Raw genomic sequence first — 17,572 nt, forward strand, 5'->3', positions numbered from 1 at the left:
AAATATAAAGCTTTTATTAATAAAACCAACAATTGTAAAAAAGACAAAATGGAAAATATAAGAAATAATATATTTGTTACAACAAAATCAAATGAATTAAGATTTGAACTTCTTTAGAATTTTTTTAAATAAAGGACAACCAATAATAATACAAATAACAAGAAAATCTAACAATAGTAAACTGTTTCATTATTATTTTTTTCTATACCCACCCCCCCCCAACTCTCCCTGGTGCTTGCTTAAAATGGCATTCCTCAATTCAAATTCAGTTGCTGTTGGGAAGTTGGTCATCACAGCATCTGCAAAGAAAAAAAAAATTAGCATGATAAAAGGCTTTTTGGACATCATCGTGTTTTAGTTTATACATTAATTGTAACGGATTTGATAATAGGGCTCGGTAATATAGCGCTGACATATATACTGATTTGGAAAATGTTTATATCAACACAGACTGATGTCATAAAGAAAATACATTAAATCATTAAAATGATAGTATACATCACCTTTAAGCCAAACGACAGACATGCAAACACAAGCACATACCTGCAATGACCGAGAACAGAGTGGTCTTCTCAAAAGCTGCCTTCTGCAGCGTACCACCCACCTTCATATTAAAATTGGACATGAGGCTGTTTTGCAAAACCCTAAAACAAAAAAAATGTTAACAATTGGTAACAAATACGAACATGACAAATTGTTTATTTTTTTGGAAATACTTTTACAATATTACAATACTTTGTTGTGAAAACATGGAATAATTAGTGAGTATGGTCACCACAATGTTTGATTTATATTGCATGTTTTGAAGGCTTTACCTGTCCAGCATCCTTCTGGTACGTCTTTAACATTTCTGCCACCGACTTTGCAGTTTTGACACCTGAGTAACAAATGTCAATGTCAGGCAGATAGAAATATATGCTTCAGTGTACAAGTGTGCACCGACCTTAAATGTTAATGACCATTGAGCTGCAAGTTTTCCATCATTAACCCTATAAAACTCTTTATTCAAGCTGATTGCTGGCCCACACTGAGAAATAGTTTTTCCCCCTGTAGGTCCCCTCACAATCGGTGTCTGCCTCAATACTGTCTGCCAAAATTTAACTCTGTGGTAGTAACTAAAAAGTAGTCAAGTAAACATTTAAACCTCAACTGTACATCAACAGCACTATTCTAATACACACAGATACTTTTTGTAATCGCTAATTTTATATTGACAATTTAAAATTGAATTTTTTTAACACTGTAATATGCAATTATTTTTGAAGTTTCAAACTCTGTTATGGTACTTCGTAACAAAAAGGTCTATTCTATTAGATCTATCTCTGTATGCAACAAGCCATTGCACTGTCACACATTCAATATTACAGATTAAATTATTTTTGGACTTTATGAAAGGTGAAAGCTTTAGTGAGGGCATTTTGTTGTTGTTTTACCATTGCTGTCCGGGTCTCCATACAATCCAGCTGCCTTTCCAAGCATTGGAAATCCTCCATAGTGGCCAATGCAGACAGTTGGACACCAGTGTCTGTTTCCACCCTTTGGCCAACTCTTTTTAATTCTTTTATTTCAACAAGAAGCGTTAGCACCTTTCTTTGAAACCCTAAATGCAACAAAGGCAGTGTTACTTTCAAATATTAAAAAAAGTATCACAACACTCAAATACTTCCATAACAAAAACTTAGCATGACAATATGAGCATGTATGTATTCATGCATGAATGAATGCATGTGTGTATATACATATATATATATATTTGTTATGCATATTTATTGCTGTGCTTTGTTCACTGGATAATTATCAATAAAACTTTTAGTGCATTTAAATCAAAGAACGTGGATCACATCACTCCAGTTCTGAGGTATTCATACTGAATTGACTTCCACAGTAGATATAAAATAATTTAGACCACGTATCTTGGTGATTGCCATCGGGATATGAAGCGATTTCCAACCAACATAACACAAAGTGCTTTTAAACCAAATCCCTTGCTTTGAGATAACCACTAAATGGCATACTCTAGCCCTGCTATCTGCTAAAATTTCACGGTCCCTACAAAATATGAAATGTAGAATGGAAACATGACAAAGAGATAACACAGTTACTTACAAGAAAATTGAACGTATTCCTTTTGCCCGTCTGTTGATCGCGTTGATTAGCTTCTACACCTGTGGCTTCTGCTCACGTGTTGGTTATTAAAAAAATGGCGTCGGCGGTATTGTTTATCGCGAGATCTGGCCGAATTCTCTACCAACTTCCAAGTCTCGCGTTGGCAGTGGCCATGTCTCAGTACTAGGGCAAATTGCCACCTACAGGTTGGGATATGTAATTGCATGTTTATTTAACAAAGTAAAAAATTCTAATCGGGAAATGTAATGTGTGACAGTACAAATAATGCAAAATAAAACTTGGCCAAAATTACTTGGTTGTTATGATGTCATGCATCCCACACGCTGTACATGTAAACAATTTTAGAATAGCTGGTTCAATATTGGGCTATAGCCAAGTCGTTGAAATTAGACCGCAGATTGCCTTCGTTTAGCCCATACACAGCCTGTCCAATTCAGGCATAAATCGTGGCTACAGATGTCACGAAATAACACTTATTGTTTAGATATTATTGATAACGCTAACATGACGGGAAACATTTCGCCCAAGGGCTAAAAGCAGACTACACGTAGCCCGTCCAATTTAGTGCTAAAACGTGGCTACATATAGACCATGTCAAGAAACACTTGTATTTGTGTAGATGTTGAGACGGCGAACATGAAGGGATATGAACCATGCACTTCCTGGTAATCAGCTGCCTGGACAAAACCTATAGTGCCTCAGTTTGGACTATGTGTGGGCTACAAATAGCTGCTCTGACGACGAGCAAAATAGCGTATACGCTCAGGCTATTGAACATGTCAAAGAAATTAAACCAAATACCTTATAAACGCTGTTCATTTTGCTTACATGATGAAATATCATATATCTCACAAGTTATTTAGCCAAAAACGACTTTAAACAAAATTCTAGGTTCTTTGGGCTAGAAGTGGGTTACACATAACCGGACTACATCTGGTCTATAGTTAACCGAGACGTTGAAATGACGGCTATTGCTTGCTGGGTAATTAAATGTATTTCATGAAGATTTTGTAACATTAGTCATGTTCATCCATGCTGTCATTAAACCAAACACTTGAAAAATCTCAAATATCTTTTTAACTTAAATTTGCATTTAAGTCCAAAATCACATTGGAAAATGTGTTTCATTAGTGCTCTTGGATTTTGGACCCTACTGCATATCCACAACCCTGTTCTCAAAAAGTGCCAAATATAACCAGAACAAAGTAGCCATCAGCAAATAACCAATAAATTGAAAAAGTAGATTATCAGTTATTTGTTAAATATTCTTTAACACGGTCTTCTGACACCCCTGCTCATTGTTTGTTCTTTGCTTATTTGGTGTAGATGAGATCACACAGACACTCTGGTGAACAGGAGAGGCTGGTGCAGGCGTCTCTCTGACTGTTTGCCGGTCTATGCTGCTGAGCTATAAAAGCCCTCTCCCCCTCAGCTCAAGCCCATTTCTTTCTCCGAGGTCTCTCTGTAGGTGAAGCAGGGATGAAACTACTTTTTCTAGCCGCCTTTGCACTTTTTGTGCTCTGTGCTTTTGACCAGGCAGAATCGTCAGCCTATGACAAGATAGTCGCACATAGCCGTATCCGTGCAAAGAAACAAGGGTAAGGTCGTTTTTATATAATGCTCTATTTTGGGAATTATAATTTTTTTGTATTGTTTATTATTTTGTTGATTTGTTGGTATAATTCCTATTCATTATTAATATGAGTAATAATATGTTTGTTAGTATAATTAACTTTCTTTGTCCTTAAGTACGATGCGCATGCATGTGAATTAGGACAAATTACCGAATAAGAAAATATGCACATCGTCTTTATGGATTTTTAAGAAGCTCAAATGTCTCAAGGACGTTTAATTCATTTTACCATTATTAGATCAATGCCAAACCCTTTAGAGAATACATTTGCAGTTAAGAATCTATTGTGCACTGTAAAAGCATCACCTCATTTGTGTTCATCCTTTCCTTTTCTCACAATAATTTCCATTAGATTTTATGACTTACAAGACTTTTCCTCAGTAATTTAGTTTAGCGGGTTCAAGAAAATGTAATGATTTATTTTTCTGGGCACCACTTTGATTTCGTTTTGGGCAGAAATGAAAAATAATCTACCTTTACTTCCACAGACAGAACATGTGCGCTCTCCAGCAGGTTATGGGGACGAAGAAGAAATACTTCAGCACTTGCCGTAACTGGTACAAGGGGTCCATCTGTGGAAAGAAAACGTAAGTGAGATGGTTTATGATTTCTGGAAGCCAATACAAATCCTGTCTCCTTGACAGGAACAGGGAAGTTCCAGCTGCTCCGCTGGTCAAAGGTGAAAGTTGACTGTCCAAGCCTGCTGGTGAGACTCCATTTGGATTTCCAACACATGATTTCCTACTTAGTGCTTAGAAAAGTTAGGCTCCAAGTGCAGTTTAATGTGTCTATTTACAATGCCTTGTCTCAGTGCTTTTCCAAAATGTGAAAACTGACGGCAACGGGGCAGATTTATGGCAGTGCGTGAGTTCAGCACGTCTGCCAAGGCATAAAAAGAAGGGATAAGGAGAAAATCTGTTACTCCATTACACTGGAGATGCAGAGCGAAATCTTTTTCATGACTTGGTTTCTATGGCACCCGCTCCTTTAAACCACAAGAGAGCCGGAAAACCTTAATTGGTATGAAATGGAAAGACCTGCTGTCAGGACATGCCATCCATGATAAAAGAAAGCTATAGAGCTTGCCCTGGAGTCTTTGGCTTGTGTTGAAACACATCACAATGCTTGTCCTAGGGCGAAAATACACAGCTGTCGGTTAGGTGAGAATTGTGAGGCTTTATGCAGGCTTTATGCAGGAAAAAAATTCCCTCTAAAACATGTCAAAGATAACTTAATGATGTATGAAACGTAAACAACAATAATAATGGGATTACAAGATGAGGCATTTAATGGAGGCCTGGCTCCATTAAGGTGATGGTGGTTTCTGGAGGCCGTCACGGTCAGCAACTGGTTATGATTTATTTTTCCGAAGTTGGAAAAGATACATAACATAAAGAGCTCTCTAACCCTTTGCATATGACCAAACGTCACCAATGTGAGGTATCTTCCAACAGTCTTGCTTCGCTACGGAGCAATGCCAAAACCCATAGCAGTTGTGCTGCTTGAGATGTTGTAGGTTTTATGCTTCCCTTTCAGTTTGGATTGTATGGCAGCCACATGCTTCTCTGTGGAGAATTTTCTCTACGCTCAGCAGACCAGAAGAAAGCGCAGACCGTAAGATAGCGGTCTGCTGGAAATATCTGGTTAAGTGTGCTTAGCTTATATAACCGAGATATGTATGATAGTCGTAAGACTCTGCCAACGGTCTGCCACATAATATCACTGATATTGACGCACAGCGTGCAAGGAAAGCTGAAGATCTTTATGTATTTGTACGATATCTCCACCGTCTGATGACTGAAAACATCTGTAATTCTGTGGAACTTTGAACTAGTGAGTCACCATGGAAACATTCAATTACACAGGAAAATCTGACTTTTCCCCCTCAAGTGATTAAATCCTTCAGCTTGCCTGGTCAATAGGAGTCATGTTTTCCTCCCATTTGTGGGGAGATGTTTTAGAAGCTTGTTCTCCTCCGGTCGAGTGTCTGAAGAAGTCATCCAATGATCTCATTGAGATCTCTGAACTTCAGTCCAACTCTGCTTAATTTCATTGGAACTTCAGACTTCTGCTTCCGGATTACGGGCACTACAAGGACACGTCAGTGTCCTCAACCCGCCAATAGATATCAGTTCATCATCATTTAATTGAATTAGCATTTTTCTGATGGGTTCAGTATGGGGGATTAAAAGGAAATCAAAACTCCCAAGTGGCTTTTTTGAGCAGGATCTTATAAAAACCTGTTTCCCATTATGAGCTGTTTGTCAGGTTTAACAATATGGCTGCTGGTATAGTTAGCTTAGACACTTGAAATCCATTGAAAATTTGAAAAGCAGAAATACCAAAAAAATGTGGAGATAAAGAAAACATATGATTTAAAATGTTAATTATCTATTCAGCATCACACATAATAGTTTTTCATCATTTACTCTCCCTCATGTCTTCTAGATGTGTTTGACATCTGCAGAACACAAAAGAGAATATTTTGAAGAAACCAAACAAGATTGGCCCCCATTGATTTCCAATGTATGGACACAAAACCACTGAGACATTTCCCAAAATATCTTTATTTGTGTTCCACTCAAAAAAGAACTATTTTATTATTTATTGTTATAATATTTACTTGTCTTTTTTTTACACTGTTACCAAGAAAAACAAGATTCAATATGTGCGGTCATGGAAATGATATACAAGCTTGGTTTTAAAGATTCGCTGCAAACTTCAAACTGTCATTTTCAAGGAAAACTGAAAAACCATCGAACTCAACCTCCATGAAAACTGCTGATTCGTCTCTTCCTGCCATTGTGCATTGTAACTTCCAAACCAACGTTTTTCACTGGCTTATAAATTTGATTTAAAGACATCCTGCTCGGTCCAAAAATACCCCTCAGCCTCACCGAACCACCAAGTTGGTCTGGACACTTAGCTTCAAGGCGCTTTAAATATTAATGTAGTGCTGTGAAAACATAATCGCAGTGGAACAAGGCACAAACCCCAGGACCACATGGCATGTTTATGTACAAAGACGGTTAATGACTACCATATGGAAAGACTTGAATGGGACTTTGTTATCATTAAAACCAGGAAGGCTTATAATGACGAGTAAATGAAAAGAAATCCATCTTTAAGACTGGACACTACTTTCTTCACATGGCGCCATATGATTGTGCTTCAATACTCACCACATGTCTTTTTGTCTTTCAGGACTGTGTTGTATGAATGTTGCCCAGGTTACATGAAGCTCGATGGCATGCCAGGCTGTCCTGCTGGTCAGTAACAGACTGTGAAACTGTTCTTTGTGAAACTGGAAAGTAACAATGTTTGGTTATATTTGTAATTGGCAGTGTAAAAATATTCCAGAATCAAATGTAAAATAGATTTTTTGTCAAGTGAAATGACATCTCTGCAACAGAAAACGGTATAAAAAATCTATAAAAGTTTATGGATTAAATTGGTTTGGAAATGTTATTGGTTTTAATGTAAAATATAGTTGTGTCTACAGGTATGGGATGTATTTTATTAGTAGTCTTTCAACAGGGATGTTTTTCTTGTCATTTTATACCCAGCTTTTAATTGTGGAGCCTATTTCTGTAATTTGACTTTTTTACTGCATTCTAAAGATAAAATTGTTAATAAACAGTGCAATGTACAAAGGTCAAATGTTAGTTTGTTTATGTTAGCTGCATTATTGAAATGCTATATTGATTATTTGGATAAGGTTTTTACTTTTGTAAGTTTGTATGACATCAAATGCTTTTAAATTCTTCGCTACTTAATGCAAATCTGACTTTGTTCAATCTGCGAATCATTTTCAGTTGCTCCTATTGGAAATGTTTACGAAACTCTTGGCTTGGTCAAAGCCACAACTACCCAGGATTACTCCGCTCTATCCAAGTTACGGGAAGAGATTGAAGGCGATGGATCGTACACCTTCTTCGCACCCAGTAATGAAGCCTGGGATCTTCTTGATGCGGTAACAACCTCCTCTTCTTTTTTCTCTCTCTGATAATTATAAAACAAAGTTATTCTGTTTGGTAATGGCTTTTCTTTTTGTTCAATAGGAGGTGAGGGACGCTCTGGTGAGCAATGTCAACATCGAGCTGTACAATGCTCTGCACTACCACATGGTCAACAAACGTCTCCTCACCAAAGACCTGAAGAATGGGATGGAACCCATCTCCATGTACAATGACTTGAATCTGCTCATTAATCATTACTCCAATGGGGTAAGCTGAGTTGCTCCTTTAAGGCAATAGTTAAACATTTACGTGACCTCCTTACTATTCTTTGACAATTTATACATTGCTTTTGTTTAGATTGTGACAGTGAACTGTGCGAGGATCATTCACGGCAACCAAGTTGCCACCAATGGTGTGGTGCACGTCATTGATCGTGTCATTGCTGCGGTTGGCAACACCATTCAGAACGTCATTGAAGTAGAAGATGAGTTGAGCACTTTGAGCGTAAGTCCAAAGAAAACAAATTCAGCACCATTTGGAACCAGGCCGTATCATACAATCTGTTTGTTCTCTCGTCCAGACTGTGGCTACTGCATCTGGTCTGATCGACAAGCTGGGTCAACCTGGGCACTTCACCTTGTTTGCACCGACCAACGATGCCTTTGAGAACCTGGACAGAGCGGTCCTGGATAGACTTATGGAGGACAAGGATTCCCTCCAAGGTAAACTAAATCACCCAGACGTAAAGCTCTATAAAATCCCATTGCTAAACACACAGCTTCCCCTCAGACTCAAAGTTTAATAATACAGCTGACTCATATTGATGGCAAACTTGGCAAAGAGCAAAGTTTGACTCCAGTTTAATGAGTCAAAGGTGCAGGAAATCAAGGGTTTGGCGCCTCTCTTGAGTCACATTTGTTGATACGAGTTATCTAACTGAACCGTTTTACGCTGCTGAGTGTTATTTTGTCCCCATTTAAACCAGATGGTCCCACTGAACCCCGAGCTTCGGCTGGCAAACGCCGCACTAACCACACTGCTTTGAGATTTAGTCAGGATTACAGTTGCGCCACATTAAGATGAGATCAAATCTGGCCATTCCCACTGTAACTGAGGGCTAAGCCTGTCAGAATCTAGTGGTCGATGGCTGTTTACTTTGGAGTTCATATGCATTAGCTTTTTCTTCAGATCATTAAAAGGATGACATAATACGCCACTCTTATGAATATAATGTTCGTCTGAAATACACTAAGGGTTTTATAATGCTAACTGCTTTAAAGTTTCAAAGACATTTGATTTGCGAGCTGCTTTCTTTAAGAAAAATTGGAGAGATGAAAATGCGAAACATTATGTTAATCTATATAGTCTGGTGCAGATTCCTAAATTTTGGTAACGATTCACAAAGAAACAATTCATTCAGATGACTAACAATATCTAGGTTTAACACATGAGCATGTTCAAACAAATCCAGCTTTCTTTTAGCTCCAGTGGTGCGTGTTTTCCAGACTGTTTCAGCATCAACTTTAACCATTGTAGCAACATGTTCTTATATGGATGATGGGAAGGACCTTCTTTACAGAGCATCTTCTTCATCCTGCCAAAACCTATAGACAGGAAACAGCTGCTACCTTTATGATCCAGAGAAAAATTGCGGCAATGGGATCTTTGTCCTCTTATTAGTCCCCAGCCAGACTCTTTTGACTAGAGATCACAGCGCTCCATTTGCAGTCAAATGGCGTGGCGCTGCAGACTTGCTCCGAGTGGACCCCAAGGCTCCCAAGGCTTGCATGGTTCCCCTTTTATAAAACCTTATGGGAAATGCAATGACATCACAGATTATCTCAGTATATAAATCGAATCAAACTAATTTAAGGTGATGACAGCATAGTTTCACGATGGTGCGACAGACTCCTTCCCATGAATTTTCCTCCGCATCAGAAACAAACTAGTCAATTTTCCAAAATTTTCCCAAGAGCTGTTTAAGAAGAATAACAGATGTGATCGCATGACAGCGATTGATGTTTCTTCTCATCAACAGCTCTCCTCAACTACCATCTGCTGAACTCAGTTCAGTGTTCTGAGGCCATAATGTCCGGCACCTCATACGAGACTCTAGAGGGCAGCAACATTGAGATCGGCTGTGATGGAGACAGTCTCACAGTCAACGGCATCAAGATGGTGCTTAAGAAGGACATCGTCACCACCAACGGAGTCATCCACCTCATCGACCAAGTTCTCATGCCAGACTCGGGTTAGCTTGCCTGTCTCACAACTCACTGTTTATCTGTAGAATAGATTTGTATTGTTAGTTTCTCCACGTCTGTCTTAGAACTAAAGTAAAAATCACACAAGCCTTTGGGTGTCTATTGAATATTGCACTGAGTGTTCATGCTCATAATGCCTATACACATCAATAAATGCTTGAATTTGTTTCTTCTGCACCGGCTACTGTGCAATGTTATGAAAAGCGCTGTATAAATAAAATTAAATGAGCCTGTAGTAACTTGCGGATAAGAACATGGGTGGGCTCTGATCCTTATCAGAGAGGCTGCTCATAGATCAGCCAGAGTTACTCAGAACTTACTCAGGACAAGCAACTCGTCACATGTTCACTTCTTTGTTGAAGGAGATAACGTATTTACAAAACACGTTTATTAGAGCAGTTTGTCCGTTTAGGGATGCTGTTGAAACAACATTGCGAATTCCATGTAAGGTTATAAGGTCATAAAAACATGATACTTTATTATGTAAGGTCTTTATACATTACTTACATATAGTTTATTGCATTTCTGTCAATAGATCCCCAAATCAAACCAATTTAAAAGTCATTGCAGGGTTAGAATGTCTAGTTGTGCAAAAAGCCTGTAACATTAATATTATGAATTCTTCCTCTAAGCTAAGCAGGTTGTGGAGTTGGTTGGACAGTCTCAGAGCACTTTTGGTGACATGTTGATAGAACTGGATTTAGCCGCCGCTATGAGACCTAAGACTGAGTACACGCTTCTGGCTCCACTCAACGGAGCCTTCGATGGTGAGCAAACATGTTTGAATGGCATATCACTGATTCGCTTTCATCACCTGTTTTTATTATACCTCAACAAGTTGTTTAAAGACCTGATATACCTTGCCTTTTCTGGTTTACTTCCTCCCTTAACTTAAACCTGGATCACTGATGTGAAAGCAGGTGAGCAAACAGAGGATTGGTATGGAAAATGGTTTTGTTTAATGTAGTTGTTGGTACAGTTGTTGAACTCTGAAATGAAATTTCAACACCAAAACGATGAAGCGGGGAAGCTTCAGCTATATCTCCACCCAGAAGACCTCACAGGAGGCTAAGCTGGATCTTTCACCTCATTATCATATGTTTGCAGTTAATTTGTGACTAATGACAGGTGAACACATTCATCATACTGTGCTACTGGGGTAAATCCTTCATTTTACTGGACTGCATGGGGGGAAAGTGACAGAGCCTGAGGTTGTAATAACTAAAATTCCCGTCTGGGAATGCACTTTCCACAACTCACAATGTTCTCCACGAAAGGCCGGCCAAGTCTTTACATGTTGTAGTTTGAAATATGAATGTTTTTGATATTCCTTCTGTAGTTTGAGGTTTATAGAAAGAGGTCACTGGGTCTTGCTCAAATCCAAATATTATGTGGATACATTTGTTTGTCTGGGAAACAACAATAAAACCAACAACTAATGAAATCTGTTTTTCATGATCTTCTGTAGATGAGGTAATGTCCATGGACCAGAGCTTCCTCAAGATCATCCTGGAAAACCACATCCTGAAGAACAAGATTGTGCTGAGCGATCTGTACAACGGTCAACGTCTGGAAACCCTCGCAGGAAAATTTCTCAGAGTCTTCGTCTATCGTACAGTAAGTCTTAGTTTTTTTTTATGTAACTTACACACACATATGTATATATTATATGTTTTGATACATTTTCAAATATAGTTAGAATAGCCAAAATATTTCAATTTTTTAAATGTATATTCAAAATAAGCTGAAAAGGAAAATAGATGAGCATAAAAATGTAAGCATTTAATATTGTCCTTCTAAAACCTCAGATATCCACATTCACAGTTTTTCAGGAGATGCAAAAACACGGTACTTTTATAAACGATTAAATGCTGTATTTAAACACACTTCTTAATACTTTTATTTGTTAAATCTTTGCAAACCCAGTAACTAACATAAAGGAAGACTAATAATAATGATTTATGACAAAATTTCTTCATATACAAGGTTTCAAAAGGACAGCAGCGATATAATATTCCAAAATCCAGCTACTTTAAGCAACCTTACCATTTTAAACATTAAATACGCTCACCTTAAATGAAAATATAAGTCTGCCAGAAAAAAGGAACATGTTGAAACAGAATCGTAAAAAGAGTAAATCAATTACATCACACAAGTGAAACCTATGTCAGCATATAAATTATTTGTCTTTGGTCATTACTTACAGGGACATTTATTGACATTGTAATAACTCAAATAGTTCCTTTAGTTTACTCAGAGGAGGTAACTTGTCTTGTAACATTGTTTATTACAAGGCTGTCTGCATTGAGAACGCATGCCTGATCCGCGGAAGCAAAGAGGGCAGTAACGGAGCTCTCCATCTCATGAAGACTCTCATCACGCCTGCAGAGTCTAACATGTACCAACTTCTGGTGAAAAGGGGAGAATTCGGGTAAGGAAACGTCAAGCACAACATTAGGGACATTTTTCAATGCATTCCAAACGTATATCAAATTTCTTTAAGTACATAAAGAGGATATTTTAGAATGCTTTAAAAAGTGCCCATAGATTCTTCAGATTAACACCCACTGTGACATTTTTGTTAAGGTGACGATTGCTTCTTTGTTCTGACTGGAGTGACTGACTGGGGTTATTTCATTTTCGCAGGATCTTTTTGTCTCTGTTGGAGGCGGCTGGACTGACTGATCTGCTGAAACAGGATGGGGATTTCACACTCTTTGCCCCGACGGATGAGGCCTTCGCAGGGCTCAGCAAAAGAGACTTGTCTCTTTTGAAGAGTGAGTTCTTATACGTCAATCAGGATAAATGAGTTTCTTGGTGCAAGATAAAGGCTATAGGAAGTGACGCTGTCTCTTTGTGATCAGGTGACGCCAATGCCCTCAGAGCCATTCTGCTCTATCACTTCAGTAGGGGCACCTTCATTGGGGGAGGATTGGAAAACGGCGTCACTAACCTTCTCAAATCCTTACAGGGCAACAATCTCAAAGTTTTGTATGTAAGCATCTATCACTTTTGCTCTTGTGTCATATGCTATACAGACACATGTGAAAACATTGAGCTTTGTCTATGATCAGTAGTGGATATGGCCAATATTCATTGGAGACGTTGTTGGTTTGGTTGTTATAACATTGCAAAAATATCACAATACAGGCAAATGGGAGCATGCAGGTGAACACCGTAAAAGTCCCGGAGGCCGATCAAATGGCCACAAACGGAGTCGTTCACTTTGTCCGGACTATTCTGTACCCTGAGGGTGAGGATTATTCAGTTACGCAGCCCTAATAAGTTCCACTGTTAAACATTTCTTTACTTAATAAACGTGTACGTTTTTCTTTTGAAGATATTCCTGTCGGCAGCCAGGAACTCCTTTCACTCCTTAGACGTGTTATCCGATACATTCAGATTAAGGTATTGAGTTACAGCATTCTCCTTCTGAATCATGTCACATGTATAAACCGCTGCAGCGCCCAGCCCTGAGGGCTCCTTCAGGAGGCCCGTTTACCCTAAATGTGTTCTAGTAACCCTGAAGATTAAATTGAATTATGTGCAACCTGATCCACCGAGCGCGATTCTACTGAATGTGCTTAAAACCGGGTGACGGATATTTACAAAGATGGATTTTCCAGCGTTTCAGGCAACGTAAATTTTCTTGATTTTACAGTTTGTTTCTGGATACAGATTTCAGGAGATTCCCCTGACATTTATGAAAAGTAAGTGTATTAAAAAGGATCTCAGTGTCAATCACATTTTACCTGTTATTTAGAAATGACTGTTGTTGTTGCAATCTAAAATAATTGTTTTTCTTTTATTCCTTTAGGGAAAATCATCACAGGTAATAAATAGATGGTTTCAAAGCAAAAAAATATAGAAACATTACCGCGCAAGCACGCATTTGTGGCCCGAACTTAACTTCCGGTGCATATCCGCAAAGTTCCTGCAAATTATTACAGCCGTTACTTGGCTACACTTAAATGCGATAAAGTAACACCCGATCAACAAATAGTTTCATTTATTAATTTTTTATGACTATACAAAAGATTTAACAAAGTGTTTATTTAATCCAATTGTTATACAATCAAATATTCATATACATTTATATTAATGAATATTTCAACTGGAAGTTAACTTTGGGCCAAGCGTGTCGTCCGATGAAACCATCTATAGCAGTGAAGGTCATTGCTAAGTAATAATAGTTCATTGCTTTTGTTCGTACGGTGACTTGTATGTTTCATAAATCTTCCTCTGCAGTCCCTGGTGATGTCACAAAAGTCACCAGAATTATCGAGGGGGAGCCCACCATCACCAAGGTGACACGGGTTATTGAGGGTGAGCCGACCATTACAAAGGTTACCCGCAGGATTGAAGGTGAACCAACAATAACTAAGGTTACCAGGGTAATCGAAGGGGAACCTACTATCACCAAAGTCACCAGGGTTGTTGAAGGTAAGCATCATTTAAACAGCTTTATAAGGGAATTTTCAGTTTTTTATCTATTAAATGATTTCATATTTAAAATGGATTATCAGTGTGTCTATCAGTGCTGTACTAGTTACTTTGTAACGGTGAGCTCCCACATCTCAGATCCTAAGAACACATTTGATCGTTGTTTGAGCTTTCTTGGCGGCTTATAATGTAATATGACGATTAAAAATTGAAGTTCAATATATAGTTGAATTACTTCTAGGCCCGATTGCTTTTTTTAGAAACCCCCCAACACTGATGCTCATGCTTGTCATTGCAATGATCCACAATGAAATGGTACTGTGGAAAACATGTGTTGTAGCTGGTCTTTATCACTAACCAGATCCGCTCCTTTTCTGGATCTGGATTACACAGTGGTTGACACCTGCTTAATGTTTTGTATCAACAGGTCCAGAGTTCTCTGTCGGCAGCTCCTATAATACGGAGCTTTATGGTAGAGTGACGCTTCAAACCCTTTAGCATGCTGGTGTCAGTGCTAACATTTCCAAACACCTTGGGCTCCTTTGTTCCAAAACTTCCTTCTTTCCATATTCTCTAGTTTTTCATATTCCAGGTTAAAAGAAAACCGTAGTGTTTCAAACAAACGACTAAACCTTTTGTTTAATTTTTCTCTTTTTGAGTCTCTTTTGGAATTCGCTGGAGTAAACCCGGTCTTGTCAACCACTGAAGCTTTTTCCTTTTTCTCTTTCCATCTAAATCCTATAATCAGATGCTAATATGCTAATATGATACTTTTTTCATCTTTCCCTGTTTAGATTTTGGAGACAATCCTGACACAATCAGAAAAATGATCGAAGGTGAGATTTTGACATTTGCAAAAGGTTGCTAAATAACTCGTATTTCAAACCTGATTGACCTCACTGTCTATTGCTTAAATGAGTTACAGAAGGCACAAGAGTTGTCCCTGGAAGAAGAGTGCCAGGTAAATAATTCAAAAAGGAATTATTTGTATTTTGTTTGACATAACTTCAACAAAACAGAGCAAGTGTGAACAAAACGTTTCCTACAGAATCTCTGGCTTTTCTTTTATTACAGGAACCCGGAGGAGAACCAGAAATGTCAGCGCGAGGACTGTGCAGTGAGCAACAGAAAACACGACCTGAAGTGCAAACAAGAGGTTTAAGAAATAAACAATATACTTCCTTGCTTGTGCAATGGTTCAGAACCTACCATGTTGGAGTTGGATTCAAGGAAAAAGGCATAAAAACTCATTAGAGATTTTACTTGGTTTTTCTTAAGTGCATTTGGTCCGATTAAGAAAATTAACTCTTCTCTATACTGTATGTGTATGTAAATATTTATTTTTGAAAAGAGTGGTTTAAAGCTTTTGTTAAACAATTCAATGTTAAGCATTAAAGCCTGCAATATGACTATTTTGGGGTTTGCAATTGCATGTACAATGATTTTATGGCGCTCTTTTTGATGGCGTGAAATCTTAAATAAAGATTTCATTCATATTCGGAATGTTTTGTTAAAATATATTTTTCTTTTCTGATGGGGTAGTGGTTTGTTTTTCTTGTTTTGTCTTTGTATTCGTAAATATGTATACTTTACCAAAACCTTTGAACAAATTTATCACATGCTGCACAATGCATACTTTGAAAACTCATTATCTCATTATCAGTTCATTTAATAGATGCACAGATATTGGCATCTTTTATTTTATAATTTCCTTAATAAATGTTTCGATGTATTTATTTGTCATTGTTTTCCTCATGCATTCACTACAGACCGTATTTTTGCCTTAATAGCCTATTATCACTTTAACTATAAACTAATAATACACAAAACTAATATCTATATTCCTTTCCAACCAAACTAAAAACACATCTTTCCCGTCAATAGAAGATGGATATTTATAAACTAGAAATTTACTATCGCTCATTTCAGTATGGATCCTTTTAAGGATTTCTCCCAGTCAAAATTACATTTGGCTTGTGAAAAGAGATGACCTAAGCATTTACTTATAATGTTTCAAAATTATTCTGAATGTTTTCAACTCCATCATCACTTCTGGCATAGGATTTCTGCAAAATCAGCACAAAAGCAGTTCATCTTTGTAAAGGTTACGTAAATAACTTCATGAATTAGTGTAAAATATGTTTGTGTTTACCTTAATTATTTCCAGCATCTTTAAATGAATATAAATAAAAAAGGAGTGTGACAATGAAAACCTGGGTGTTAATGCATTACCGTAACCGTTTCTATATTCACACTACACTTTTTCTCAACTATTATTCCACCTGGAAGGCTCCTTGGCTCAGCATACCTTTCTTATATCCTCCAGCCAATCATTTATCACAGTAACTATAAATTTAAGGTGGTTGTCAAAGGGGCACATGTTACACAAACTCAGTATTACGGATAATGCCACTGATCTTTGTTAATGTATTGTCTGATATATGAGGCAGACAGGAATTTCCCCATGTGACTGATAAAGTTTTACCTTACCTAACGTTTCATGAATTACTGAAAGGAACAGTCAATTTTTGCACAACTTCTTTCTGTTACTGTGTTTTAACATGTCACTCACTGACATGTCAATATGGAATGTAATGGACACTGTATAAACCCTTTTGTAGTTCATCTTTCGTCGCCAAGCACTTACAACAGAAAACAATTGCACTGAATGCGGTCCAAGCCCCATGAAAAATAATAGAAAAATTATATACAAATAGTATTATTATTTAGATCTGATTGATTTGTGTTCATGATTTCATGATTATGTTCCATTTCATCATAGTTATATGTTATTATATACAGTATGTAGTATAGAATAACAATGCATGCCTGTATAAGTAGAAATGTACTGTATATGGCCTTCTCAGCAAAGAATGTAAAGAGAACATATTACAGAACTCGAGACTAAACTTGCCGTGGATCATTGCCATATAGAGGTCATAAAGTGACATGTCAAACAGTGGCCAGTGGGAACATGCATCCTGAAGTGTGAGCATCCAGCTGTGATTGTTCCAAGAACTACACTCATATCACAATGCAGATACCAACATTACTGTCCTGGCAAGCTGTTTAGATCACATCAGGTCAACTTGGATATTTGAGTCCTAATTTTAGACTGACAAAACATAAACATGTCCTCCGATTTT

General features: G+C 37.7%; 1 protein-coding gene and 1 long non-coding RNA gene across 3 annotated transcripts; one reads left to right on the forward strand and one right to left on the reverse strand.

The window, feature by feature from the left end:
- On the reverse strand, nt 1-2,191 carry LOC306908270. Its single transcript, XR_013787991.1, has 5 exons — nt 2,107-2,191; nt 1,434-1,600; nt 816-877; nt 544-644; nt 1-299 (listed from the first exon to the last, which is right to left on the reverse strand). It is a non-coding gene; the product is annotated as an uncharacterized lncRNA (long non-coding RNA).
- A 1,403-nt stretch (nt 2,192-3,594) lies between these two features.
- On the forward strand, nt 3,595-16,161 carry postnb (periostin, osteoblast specific factor b). Of its 2 annotated transcripts, XM_079482356.1 has the most exons (22): nt 3,595-3,725; nt 4,249-4,347; nt 6,965-7,029; nt 7,576-7,733; nt 7,822-7,986; nt 8,077-8,223; nt 8,300-8,441; nt 9,758-9,970; nt 10,616-10,750; nt 11,452-11,600; nt 12,278-12,414; nt 12,630-12,760; nt 12,848-12,978; nt 13,134-13,236; nt 13,324-13,391; nt 13,645-13,693; nt 13,801-13,815; nt 14,232-14,426; nt 14,854-14,898; nt 15,221-15,262; nt 15,352-15,387; nt 15,501-16,161. In XM_079482356.1, exons 1-22 carry the CDS (start codon nt 3,607-3,609, stop codon nt 15,545-15,547), a joined length of 2,391 nt encoding a protein of 796 aa, XP_079338482.1. In that variant the 5' UTR covers nt 3,595-3,606; the 3' UTR covers nt 15,548-16,161. The 2 variants fall into 2 exon arrangements, with proteins under 2 accessions (XP_079338482.1, XP_079338483.1); XM_079482357.1 differs by lacking the exon at nt 14,854-14,898.
- Nucleotides 16,162-17,572: the final 1,411 nt, after the last annotated feature.

Source organism: Barbatula barbatula, assembly GCF_947034865.1.
Source record: "Barbatula barbatula genome assembly, chromosome: 19".
Taxonomy (NCBI): domain Eukaryota; kingdom Metazoa; phylum Chordata; class Actinopteri; order Cypriniformes; family Nemacheilidae; genus Barbatula; species Barbatula barbatula.

Excerpts from the sequence above, each read along its gene's own strand:
- postnb (XM_079482356.1), top strand. The coding sequence starts at position 3,607 with ATGAAACTACTTTTTCTAGCCGCCTTTGCACTTTTTGTGCTCTGTGCT. Across the intron at positions 7,987-8,076 it reads TTAATCATTACTCCAATGGG|ATTGTGACAGTGAACTGTGC; the intron begins GTAAGCTGAGTT and ends GCTTTTGTTTAG. Across the intron at positions 8,442-9,757 it reads GGACAAGGATTCCCTCCAAG|CTCTCCTCAACTACCATCTG; the intron begins GTAAACTAAATC and ends TCTCATCAACAG.